Source organism: Acomys minous, assembly GCF_964271855.1.
Source record: "Acomys minous genome assembly, chromosome: 19".
In the NCBI taxonomy this organism is placed as follows: domain Eukaryota; kingdom Metazoa; phylum Chordata; class Mammalia; order Rodentia; family Muridae; genus Acomys; species Acomys minous.
Window position 1 is genome coordinate 63,045,664 of NC_140499.1, and position 12,557 is coordinate 63,058,220.

Below are 12,557 nucleotides of genomic sequence, written 5' to 3' on the forward strand. Positions count from 1 at the left end.
CACTAAAAGGACTTCTGGAATTATCTCCATCCCTGACTTCAAGCTACCTAACAGAGCAATATTAATAAAGACTCTATGGCAGTGGCATAAAAATAGACTGGTTGATCAATGGAATTGAGTCAAAGACCCTGAAATAAACTCACACACCCACAGACACCTGATTTTTGACAAAAGAGCCAAATGCCAAACAATGGAAAAAAGAAAGCATCTTCAACAAATGGTCTAACTAAATGTCTACATGTAAGTAAGGTTAAAGTCTGATGTCTCCAGACAGCCATTTGTGCTCAGCGTATGAAGGTGGACTCCATTTTCTCAATAGAGTTCTCACTCCACCTGATCTGGTAACCCCAGATTTTGTGAAGAGTGTCACATATCCCTCAAGGAAGATTACAGGCTTGATCCTTTTCTGATGTGAAACTTGTTCAAGCATAGGAAATTCCTAGAAGTACCCCACCCTATGCTGAGGAGATCACAGCCTTCAGCAAATGACCTTTAATTGTACCGCAAAGACATTTCCTCAACAATAGAATAATTAAGTAACTGTTTTCTCTTCCTTGTGATAGGACCCCTGTTAATACATGTAAATGAGATACTGTACCAATGTATGTAGATTAAGTATCCTGGCACCCTTGGCTCTAGGGAATCAGAAACATATGTCATCAAAACCCCTCCCCACTGCCTAAGGTTTATAAATAGAGGCTGGCTGGTGTGCTTGGGGGCTCTCTCACTAGACATTTCTCCACCATGATCTTCTGAGACTCTGTTTATTCCAGGGGGAGCTGCCACTGAATCCCTGGTGGTCAGGCAGCAACGGCCTCTGCAGCTGCTGGGATCTGTTCTACCACTGCCACTAACTGACCCCTGGTTAGCATCGCTAGGCCTCCCTCTCACCTGAGTTACCTGCCTGCCAACAACTTTTGAATATCCATCCACATCCTCTGCTCTGTTTAGCACAGTAGCTCAAACAAGGATCTGTGACACACTGGTATCCTCACAGCCATGTGGGCTCCCAAGTCTCCGCTGCCATCTGAGACCTACAGTCTCACTCTAAGAGAACAAAACTGTAACTACTACTTGTGGAAACTCATTTTCCACCTCCCCCTGAGAGGTCAAGAACGTGGCTTAGTGCCCAGGCCAGGAGCCTCACCATGAGGGCTGCTCTAAAATGCCCCTGAGCAAGAAATGGAACCTTGGGACCTTTTACTTTGTGATCCATCAGTCCTTGTCCAGAGGCAAGCAGGTCCTGGATCAACCTGCGGGACGTGGAACCTGGGCCCTCCAACAGGTTGTAGTACACTGGCCACCCCACTGAACACTGAGTGACACAAGTAGAAGAATGCAAATAGATTCATATCTATTACCCTGCACAAAATGAAGGCCAAGTGGATCAAAGGCCTCAACATAAAATCAGAGAGATACACTAAATCTATTAGAAGAGAAAGTGGGGAGGAGCCTTGAACTCATTGCCACAGGAGACAACTTTCTAAACAGAACACCAACAGCTCAGGCTCTAAGATCAACAATTAATAAATAGGACATAATGAAACTGAAAAGCTTCTTTAAGGCAAAGGACACAGTCAATAGAACAAAAGAGCAATCTACATATTGGGAAAAGATCTTCATCAATCCAACATCCAACATCCACAAAGGGCTAATATCCAAAATATATATAACAAACTCAAGAAATTAAATACTAACAAACAAAATAATTCAATTAAAAATAGGGTACAGAGCTAAACAGAGGATTCCCAACAGAAGAATCTTGAATGACAAAGCCCTTAAAGTGATGCTCAATGTCCTTAGTCATCAGGGAAATGCAAATTAAAATGACTCGGTGATTCAATTTTACACCATCAGAATGACGAAGATCAAAAACTCAAGTGACAACACATGTGGGTAAGGATGTGGAGAAAGGGGAACACTCCTCCATTGTTGGTGGGAGTGCAAACTTGTACAACCACTTTGTAAATTCATCTGGCACTTTCTCAGAAAACTGAGAATAGCTCTACCTCAAGATCTAGCTATACCGTTCCTGGACATATACTGAAAAATGCTTCAACATATGAAGACACTTGCTCAACTGTTTTCATAGCAGCTTTATTTGTAATAGCCAGAATGTGGAAACAAACTAGATGCTCCTTAACAGAAGAATGAATAAAGAGGCTGTGGTACATTTATACAATGTAATACTACTCACCTACTAAAATCAAGGAAATCATGCAATTTGCAGGAAATGGATGGAAGTAGAAAAGATCATCCCGAGTGAACCAACCCCGACCCAGAAAGACACACATAGTATGTGCTCACTTATAAGAAGATTTTAGCCATACAGTACAGAATAAACACACTACACTTCACAGACCCAAAGGAGCTAAGTAACTAGGAGGACCCAAGGGAGGATGCTTAAATCTCGCTCAGAAGGGGGAATAGAATAGACAGCAGACATGGTTGAAGAGAGGGAACAAAGTAGGAGACAGAGCACAGAGAGAAATGAGGGTAGAAATCAGACCTGGGGAAATTGGGGTGGAGGACAGCGTGCCTGAAGAGAGAAGAGGAACCATGGGTGGAGGCATCTCTGTGACAGTCTGGAAACCTGTGACAGGGTAGGCTTCTGGGAGGACATGGAGTGGCTGTAGATGAGACTGCTGGTAGCGGGGGTCATGGGTGCTGAAGAGGACACTCTCCAACTAGACAAGACTCTTAGTGGAGGTAAGGGAACGCCAACTAACTCACAACAACTTTGACCCAAAATTTACCCTGCCTACAAGATGCTCAGGGATAAAACTTAGTTTGCTGTGTGTTCCACACACATAATTAAAAAGTTTTAAAATGAAGAAAAGATAGAACAGAATTGAGAGACTGTCCAACCAATGCCTGGCCTAACCTGAGACCCACCTCATGGCAGAGAACCAACTTTTTGTTTTAATTGAATAATAAAACCATTCATATTACATCTCAATTGCTATCCCATCCTGGGCATCCTCCCATACCTCCCTCCCTCCTGCTTTCACCCCTTCCCCTTCCCTATGACTGTGGCTAAGGGGTACCTCCTCCCCTTGAATATGATGCTAGGGTATCAAGTTTCTTCTTGCTAGTCTGCTATTCTTCCTCCGAGTTCCATCGGGCCTCCTCATCAAGGGACATGGCCAAATATGGGGCACCAGAGTTTGTGTGAAAGTCAGTCCTCAGTCTCCACTCAACTGTGGAGAATGTCCTGCCCTTGGCTAGGTCTGAGTAGGGGTTTGATGATGACTGCACGTATTATCCTTGGTTGGTGCCTTAGATCGAGCAGGACCTCTGGGCCCAGATCCACCCATCATAGTGTTCTAAAGAACCAACTCTTGACACTACTAAAGACATTCTGCTGTGCTCACAGACTGGAACCTAGCATAGCTGTCCTCTGAGAGGCCCCACCCAGCAGTGGCTCGAAACAGATGCTGAGAATCACAGTCAAACATTGGGCAAAGGGTAGGGCATCTTGTGGAAAAGTGGGGGAAGGACAGAAGGACCTGGAAGTGACAGGAGCTCCACAAGAAGACCACCAGAGCCAACTAACCAGGGCCCACAGTGGCTTGCAGAGACTGAAGCACCAAGCAAGGACCACACATAGACTGGATGTAGGCCCCCTCACAGATGTAGCTGATGGGCAGCTCAGACTTTATGTGGTGTCCTGGTTAGGGGAGCGGGGGCTGTCTGTGTCATGGACTCTGTTGTCTGCTTTCTGATCACTCTCTCTGGGCGGGGCTGCCTCATCAGGCCACAGGGAAGGAGGACTTGCTCAGTACTGATGTGACGGGCTGGGGTGGGTGGGTAGAGAGGACTCCCCTTTTCTGAGGAATAGGAGAGAGGGGAGTAGGGAAAAGGGAGGACAGTGGGAGCGGGAGGAGAGGAAGGGAGAGGCTACAATTGGGATGTAAAGTGAATAAATTTAAAAAATCCATTGCTCTCGTAAGAGAGACAACAACAACAACAACTACTACTACTACTACTAAACTGAAAAACTCCATGAAATATGTTTTAAAACTTCATTTGTAGAAGGTTTACTTCTTACCTTAATTGACTGGTTTAAGTTGACAACTGTAAAAGCACTCAGCGTTTCTGTGAGGAATGGATGACTTTAGGAGTGCACCAGTTAACACAGAAGCTGAGACATTTTATGCATGGGGAGCAATGGGGTCTTATCATGGTTTTCTACCTTCCTAACGTTGCGACCCTTTGACACAGCTCTCACTGTGGTGACCACACCCCCCCACCATAGAATTATTTCCATTGCTACTTCATAACTGTAACTTCGCTACTGCCATGAATCGTAATGTAAATCCTTTTGGAGATAGAGGTCTGCCAAAGGGGTCGCAGCTCACAGGTCGAGAACTGTGGGGAAAGGCTGCCAAATATTTCTCAAGTTGTATTTTAAAAAAAGTGTTGGGAGATCTGTGTTGTCTAGACAGAGAGTTTCAACACCTATTTCTAAAGGATAAGTCTCAAATCAACCATAATAACCTCAGTGGGTCTAGGCTCATTAACTTTAGGTCTGTTGCTTTAAGATGACACAAAACCCCAAAACTGGGCACATTAGCAAAACGCTAGGAAACCACTTAAATCCACTTCTTTAATTAAAAACCTGGAGGTCAACAAGGAGGAAAACCCTGTTCTGCCTTTCCTACAAAAGGAATATAACTGAAAAAACAAACAAACAAACAAACAAAAACGCTAGAGAAACTTCCTCTAACAAAGTGTTATAGTAAATGCATGAGAAATAAGGGCAGCATTCAGGTACCAGCACTCTGAAAATGCTAATGAGACAAGGGACTGAGATTGCAGTAACTCAGCACCACACACACACACACATCCCAGCTGACCAAATTGCAGACTCAGAAAACTCACCTGTTTTCCATTGCTGAACATCCAGCTCCTCCTGGGCAGCAGTTTCTCACTAAGTGTGTGTTAAATGGGTGAAAGTTGAGTCGTGGGAAATAGCTGTTTTGACTGGATGTGTTCCCCCCCCCCCCCGAACCCCTGTCCAAGAGCCTCCAAATTCCTCAGGCAAGTCAGTGCTGGGCTGGATGAAAGGCAGAAGGAAGCATATCTGGGATTGCTGTCAGCAGGGTTACAGCCACAGAGGCAGCATCCCACAGAAGCCCCTGCCATGGGCTAAACAGCCTCTGTGGAGCCCTCTCTGTGAGCACATGCCTTCAGAAATCATGGAACTTCATGACAGTTGTGTAAATATTGTCGTTTCCACCTGGCTGCTGAGGGAAACAGGCCCAGAGGAGTGAATAAGACTGAGAGGGTCTGACATCACATAGCGTGTGAGTTCAGTGCCATGGTGAGGCCTTCGCGGTCGTGTATCTGACTTCAGGTCTTTCAAGTATTATGGCGGGTAAAGCCTTCTCCAGACTTCAGGCTCCTTCTATGTCACCAGATGGGAGCACAGTTTTTCCAGGTTCCCTCATGCAGGTAGAACTCAGAGCCATTACGCCATAGATAACAGCATGCCATAGCGACACCTGGTGATGTGTGTGAAAGTCATCTGCAAATGATGTATTCCTTAACCAATGGCGTAGCTGCAAGGTTGAAGGGTGTGTGCTTCCTTTTTGTGGATGTGTCCAAAACTGAGGAAAACTATTGCCTTCCAAGTATAAGGTCCATAACTTCAGGGCACCCGAGGGAGGGCTACTTTTAAAGAGGCACTTGATGTTGTTGTTGTTGTTGTTAAGGGTTCATCTATGCTGGTGCATAATTTGGGGCCACTGTCTGGATGTGTTTGTGTGCTGTGTTGTGGTCACAGGAGAGGACACTTGTAAGCGTAAAGAAAGCAAAGCAAAACAGGACATGCATTTGATCAAATTAGGACCTGATCCCAGTCCCAGGACACTAACCGAACGTTCCAAAGCTTTCTGTTTCCATCTCTACATCTAGAAGATGCCTTTGAGAACTATTCTCTGTCTAGCTAGCAATCAATGGTCCTTAAACCCAGTTTTCCTGGCGTGTGCCAGGCCCGGGTTGCCAGGGCTTACTGAGGGATGCTATTGAGTAGACACTATAAAGGATGTGGCAATATGGGTCTTGCCCAGGGAGGAGGAACCTGAGTTTATTCACAGGGTTTTCCCCAGGTGAGAGCAGCCCCGGTTTTGTTTCATTTTAGTTCCTCTAGGTGCTTAGAGGCAGCAATGAGCCTCAGCCTCCTGCCTGTCTTCTGTTAGGGGGACCTCTCTGTGTCAGCTTCTCTGTGGGAAGCCAGAGCCTGAGTGCTGTACTCCCAGGGAGGGCGTGCCTTCCAGAGCTACAGAAAGCAAAGGCTGAAGGAGGAGACACTGCTGGGAAAAGGGCAGGGACTGGAGGACCAGACTGAAGAAGGAAAGCAGCAACCAACAAAGGGAGAAGTGGCTTCACGCTGCCCTGCTGGGCTGGGACAGCACAAGGTCCTCAGGAATTTCCGAATGTGAGTGTTCTCCAGAAGCCCTCTTTCCTTAAGAAGCTCGACTTCCCTCAGGAAGCACAGTGGAGGAACCTCTCCTTATCTCTCTCATTTAAGCTGTCCTCCAAGCAGGAAAGTTTTCTTTCCGTCTTTTTCTAGATAAATCAGGAACTAGCACTCCTTTATCTTCTTGCAGAGGCTAGTAGTTTTGGATTTAGCTCTACACAATTTCTTCCCAGTCTTTCAAGCCTTGAAGCATTGCCTGCTGTTGACTTTGTGTATAAAGGATGCACAGCAGTGTGACCCAGGCTTCAGCCCATCCTGCCAGCTCTCTGCCTGCAGTGTAGGAGAAGGGACAGAGGCCATCAGTTCAGTGATCTGCAAGATCAGGCCTGTTTCCATCCCTCAGAGTTTAGAGGTATGGTATGACAAGGTCGAGGTTATGGCTGTGACATTACTACTTGTGGCTAGGGAAGCAGAAAAGTCACATGACGAGGATCCAAGCTTCCTGCTAGTCAGGACTAAAAATGTTTTCCAGTAGTTTCCAGGAGGCAGATTCTTTTCTGGGAGGCAGCTGACAGAGTTCTGTCGTGGGCAAGTTGATTCTTGCCTTTAATTTGACTAATGAAGAGGGTGGATTTCCCTCACATACATATGAGGTGCCTGCCCTGCTGTAATGGGCTCATTTTGGGGGACGTGTGGCTGGAGGAAAGCTTTCTGAATGAATGGGTCTTGTGTGTTATTTGGTGTTTTTGTTTTGTTTTGTTGTTGTTTGCTTTGTTTTGTAGGTGTTGGGTGTGTGTGTTATGTGTGTGTGTGTGTGTATGTCTGTGTGTGTGTGTTGTTCTAGAAGCCTTCATATGTTAAATCCTGAAGCAGTAATGTTAAAAGTTTCCATCTAGGGGCTGGAGAGATGGCTTAGAGGCTAAGAGCACTGAGTGCTCTTTCAGAGGTCCTGAGTTCAATTCCCAGCACCCACAACTATCTGTAATGTGATACAGCATGCAAGTGTCCATGCAGGCAGAGCACTGTATACATAATAAATAGATAAATAAATAAATAAATAAAAAGTTTCCATCTGGAGGTATCAACTGTAGTATCAAAACAGTGCAGGGCGGTGTCTATGCTATTTTCCTTCAGCTGGAGGAAGCTGATGATTTGGTTGGCAACAAAGAGAGTGGGCCTTTCATACCTAACAGGAGTAAAAGGCTCATTTCTGCCTGCAAAGGCAGACATGGCTCTTTGATCTGGGGAGCATCAAAGTAACCCTGTACCTTTCCCTTAGTCCTGCCTTGAGAATCTCTGCCTGGAGAAACAAAGGCATCCTGTCCATTGGCTAGATCTGGGTAGGGGTTTGAAGTTTACTGGACATATTGTCCTTGGCTGGTGCCATAGTTTGCGTAGGACCCCTGGGCCCAGATCTGTCCATCATAATGTTTGCTTTCTGATGGGAGGCCTAAAGGGTGAAAAAATTAACTATTATCCTGACCCCCAGAAGAGAAAGTGAAAGAAGAAGGTAGAAGAAACGGGAATAGAGAAAGAGGGACGAGAAAAGGAAATAGAGGGAAGTTTTTTTATAAAATCAAAGTACATTATATGCATATGTGAAATGTTAAAACAAAGCTCACTGCTTTGTATAATTATCATAGGCTAATTAGAGTTATCTTTTAAATCTGCTATCTTTTAAGACATAGGTTCCTAGGGGGTATAAACCACAGATGGGAACAAGATTTGAAAGAGTGATGCCAAGAGTGGCTGCAGCCGCATTTGTGCTGGAGATAGCGCCCACCCAGGTGCAAGAGGGGACAAGGTAGGAAATGCCCTTAAACTAGGGCTGTCTGGGTTCTGCCCCTGCTGGGTCACGTGCCAGCTGAGTGGTCTTGCTCAGGTCTCCTTCTGAACCTCACATTCCTCTGCACACCGTGGAGAGAGCTGTCACCTTGGAGGAACTTCCAGACACTAATTCCAACCCCTCGCCTCTCCCAAGGGAACCAAGAGAACACAAGAGAAGGCTCAGACCATAAACTCAGGGGACAACGACAGAATGAGACGGCCATTATGGGTCCTCTGACATCCTCTGTATATTACAAATCAGGCCAAGGAAATGAGGACATACATAGGATGTGGCAGACAAGCTATTTTCCTTAAGATCGTCAGGGAGTGGAGGGGGAGGGTGTTGGATGGAAGAGAGATGAGCTAACTAACCAGTTTCCGCCCAAAGAAGCTCCAAGCCCCGGGCAGGGAATCTCACACACACACATATAAAAAAGCAAAAAGAACAGTGTGAACATTTCCTGCTCCACCCCAGCTCCCACCCTGGCTGGGTTACCACATCGATCACTTGTGAGGCAATCTTCCCCAGGGATGACCATGTCACCAGCAAGGGGCTGCCTATAAATGCTGGGCTTGCGCTGCTCATGCCAAACGGCCTTTGACTCTTTAGCTTTGGTAAGTCAGCCTCATCTTCCCTGGAGAGGAGCCTGCTTGCTAGATCTTTCTTTCCTTTCCTAACCAACTTCCTTCCCAGCCCTCTTCTAAAAGCTCTCTGTAGTCAATGCTGTCCCTTTTATATCTTTATTCACTTTTTCTAAGAGTGCTGTACTATAAAACATTTTGCTTTTTTACATTCCAGAGATAGCCAAAACTTTGTGTGTGTGTGTGTGTGTGTGTGTGTGTGTGTGTGTGTGTGTGTGTGTGTGAGAGAGAGAGAGAGAGAGAGAGAGAGAGAGAGAGAGAGAGAGGTGAGAGAGAGAGAGAGAGAGAGAGAGAGAGAGAGAGAGAGAGAGAGAGAGGTAGCTGTCTCCCCAGTAAGTAGCACCCTGCTGTACTTACCTATCCTGCCTGACAGTGGCCAGAGACTAGGTCAGGAAAGTTTGGCATCTCATTCTTTTCCTTGTAACCCTTTGTTTCCCATGTTTTCAGAGAGGAACGAGAAGATGGCTGCCAATACACCGTCCCTGATGGAGAGCAGCATAAACACCATCATCAGCACCTTCCACCAGTATTCCGGGGAGACAGGAAACCCAGATACCCAGAACAAGAAGGAATTCAAAGAGATGGTGAAAAATGAGATGGGAACCTTGTTGAAGGTGAGGCTGGGCTGGTGAAGGAGGCTGCCTTCTGTGGCAGTCGAGGAGACAAGTCCCAGCACCTTCCACCCGGGGCCGTGGGCTTCTGTCACCAGAGGTGCTCAACGTTAGACATAAGGCAGGAGATTGTTCATCTGAGCACCTGCAGCGTGTGGTGCCCTGTCTTGGGCAGAAGGACGTAGAGATGACCTAGGAACCCATTATCTCCATGATGGTGACACGTGACCTTAAGGACACAGGCAAATCCACTGGCCTGGGAGTCTGCAGGGAAGTGTGGTGAGTCCTGTGTGTAGTCTGTGCTGGGGCCAGCGTAGGTGAGTGACTGTGACATCATCATAATAATAATAATAATAATAATAATAATAATAATAATAATAGATTCATTAAATAATTAAGTAGAGAGATCTCTTCCTTTGGGGGAGTAACATATTAGCTGAGACCTAATTCTGATAAAGGACTCATGGGATTTTAAAACAATGAGATAGCACGTTCAGTTGGTTCTGAAAGAAGGAGGTTGAAACCAATTACCCTCCAGAATGGGCTTTACGAAGAAAGACCTTCAAGATGATGAAGGCCATGAACCAGCTTTACATGAGACGGGATTATAGTTTAAAATATTTTAAGTATATATTTTCTATTATATAGTATATTTAAAATACGTATATATTTTTAAGTAGCATAAAGTATAAAATAGGAGAGATAGACGTGGGGTTGGGGGCAACTGAACTAAAGGAGAGTGAGAGAGAGAGAGAGAGAGAGAGAGAGAGAGAGAGAGAGAGAGAGAGAGAGAGAGAGAGATCCTTTGTTTTTTGTATAATTTTCCTTCAAGGAAATGAGAAACTGTTCCTATTATGGCCAGCATCTGTGTGATGGTTCCCTGCCTACCTTGGGACCAAGGGTAGTTGGAGAATTGTCATGTGGGAGGTATTAGGGATCAGATACCTTCCCATAAGTGAGCATTTCAGGCAAGCAAGGCACTGACTCATGGTAGACAGAGGATGCACTGAAGCTGTGTTGGTGGGTCTCTTCTCTGTGGTCCCTCCATGGGTTCTGCTTCCTATCTTGACATCCTCTGCCAGAAGCAAAGTGATGGTGAGCCACCGGAAATGCAGAGCTCAAACAGGAACTACTCAGGCTGTGGGAAGGTGCCGTGCTTAGCCACGGCGTCCCAGGAGGCCACCGGAAAACTTGTAGCTAGATGCTGCATCAGCTGCAACATCTTGATCTTTCCTCTTTATCCGAGTCCCCTGCCACACTTTATCGTACATACCCTTTGGGGTCAGCAGCGCAAACCATGCTCCCCACTCTAAGATCCCGTGCTTCCTGGCTTCCTACATGCCTCCCCCAGCGAGTAGCCTGAGCAAGCTCTAACACTAGTTACCTCCAAGCAACGATCTGTGGCGGGAGATGACTGAGAGAGAGGCTGAGAGAGGGAGGGGTGCACAGCCCTCTGGGAGGATGTCAGATCCAGATTTACAGCTCCTCTCCTCTGCCCCAGCCCTCACAACCTGCAAAAGCTGCCTACCTTTTAGAAGGCCAGTTTCCGTTTCCATCTGTTAAAGTAGTTGTAAGGACAAACGAGGGATATTTCTAGACTTACTAATTGCCTGACTTCCTGTAAAGCAGATTCTGCGTGTCCAAGGCAGAGGGCTGTCTGGGGAACAAACTACAAAACATTTAGCCCACATTTCATGTCTGCTCCATCATGAGCCCTCAGAACATCATTTTTGTTTTTAAATCCAACCCCTGGTCCTGTGCATTTGCCGTCTAGTCACGCTCACTGTGCCCCAGTGCTCTCCTCCCGGCCTGAGCTCAGCCCTGACGGCCTCCTCTGTTTCACCTGCAGAAGGAGAAAAGGAAGGATGACCTCCTTGATGACATGGTGGAGGACCTGGACGTAAATGAAGACGGCACTCTGTCCTTTGAGGAGTATGCTTTTCTGATGGCAAGGGTCGTTTTTTCCACCAATGAGAAGCGGCCTGCGAGACACCCACGTGGTACGGCTACAGCCACGGTACAGGCTTTGGGAAGTAATTAAGAAGCCAGGATGCATGGTGGTGCACGCCTTTAGTCCCAGCACTGGGAAGGCACAGGCAGGCGGATCATTGTGAGTTCAAGGCCAGACTGGTCCTCAAAGCGAGTCCAAGACAGCCAAGGCTACACAGAGAAACCCTGTCTCAAAAAAAAAAAAAAAAAAAAAAAAAGCCAGCCACGTGGCCTCTGTCCAACCAACAGTAGAGGAAATGTCTTACCGAATGGCCTTGGTTGTGGGTCTGGGAAATGATAAATAAAATAAAATAAAGTCTTCATCCATTCCCGTGATCTGCGTGTTGCTGCTGCCTCCTTTCACTGTTGCCCATTCCAGGGTCCGAGTGCTAACCAGCCCTGGCCTGTTCTGAAGCTCAAGCCTTCCGTTCAGTCATGAGAACAAGAGCCAGAAACCTGTGTCCACACTGAGCCCCTGAGGCTTACCTCCCTCGTCACATGTCTGTCCTTGACATTAGGACTCACCACTCAGATCACAGTCTGCCTGTCCAGCCTGTCAACACGGTCCTTGTCACTGCAGAAAACAAGAACATGTGGTCCCTGTTGGGGTTTGGTTTGGCTACTGCCCAAATGAGCAGACTCACGTACCCCAAAATGTTTGTAACCTTGCCTAAGAAGATACTCCTGTTTGACCAATAAAAAGCCAACACACCCTGGCAGGGCAAAGGGGATAGGCAAGGCTAACGTTCCCCAGGCTGCTGGGATGGAGAGGTTCTTGGGAAAGGAAGCAGTCAGAGAGTGGAAGAGGATCTGGGGGAGAGAGAGAGGAAAAGGACAAGAGGTAGGAGACCGCCACCATGGGTGAGGTGGAGAAGCCTCCTCCTCATGGCTGGCGTGGATGGATCATTTGGCCGGATGATGCACATTAGCAAGTATTTGGGATTATGGATGGGAGGTAGCTTAATAAAAATTATTAGAAGCAGATGGCATGGGATTGGGGCAGGGTATGGGATACTTGCCCTAATATAGGAGGTAGGTTAGTGGATTGATATCTGCCCTGCCCC

The 12,557-nt window shown here is 46.6% G+C and overlaps 1 protein-coding gene across 3 annotated transcripts; it reads left to right on the forward strand.

Annotated features, from left to right (window-relative positions):
* Window positions 1–6,133: 6,133 nt before the first annotated feature.
* LOC311590274 (protein S100-A9-like) lies at window positions 6,134–11,829 on the forward strand. 3 transcript variants are annotated; one of them, XM_084769179.1, is made up of 4 exons: window positions 6,134–6,442; window positions 6,658–6,836; window positions 9,341–9,507; window positions 11,354–11,829. In XM_084769179.1, the coding sequence occupies exons 3-4, from the start codon at window positions 9,355–9,357 to the stop codon at window positions 11,543–11,545; spliced, it is 345 nt and encodes a 114-aa protein (XP_084625305.1). In that variant the 5' UTR covers window positions 6,134–6,442; window positions 6,658–6,836; window positions 9,341–9,354; the 3' UTR covers window positions 11,546–11,829. The 3 variants fall into 3 exon arrangements, with proteins under 3 accessions (XP_084625305.1, XP_084625304.1, XP_084625306.1); XM_084769178.1 differs by lacking the exon at window positions 6,658–6,836 and having other exon boundaries at window positions 6,135–6,442; XM_084769180.1 differs by lacking the exons at window positions 6,134–6,442; window positions 6,658–6,836 and adding an exon at window positions 8,713–8,866.
* Window positions 11,830–12,557: the final 728 nt, after the last annotated feature.

What these genes read in the sequence shown, in the direction of transcription:
- LOC311590274 (XM_084769179.1), top strand. Translation starts at nt 9,355, where the DNA reads ATGGCTGCCAATACACCGTCCCTGATGGAGAGCAGCATAAACACCATC. An exon ending in AGATGGGAACCTTGTTGAAG is followed by an intron (nt 9,508 to 11,353) that starts GTGAGGCTGGGC and finishes TTTCACCTGCAG; the next exon opens with AAGGAGAAAAGGAAGGATGA.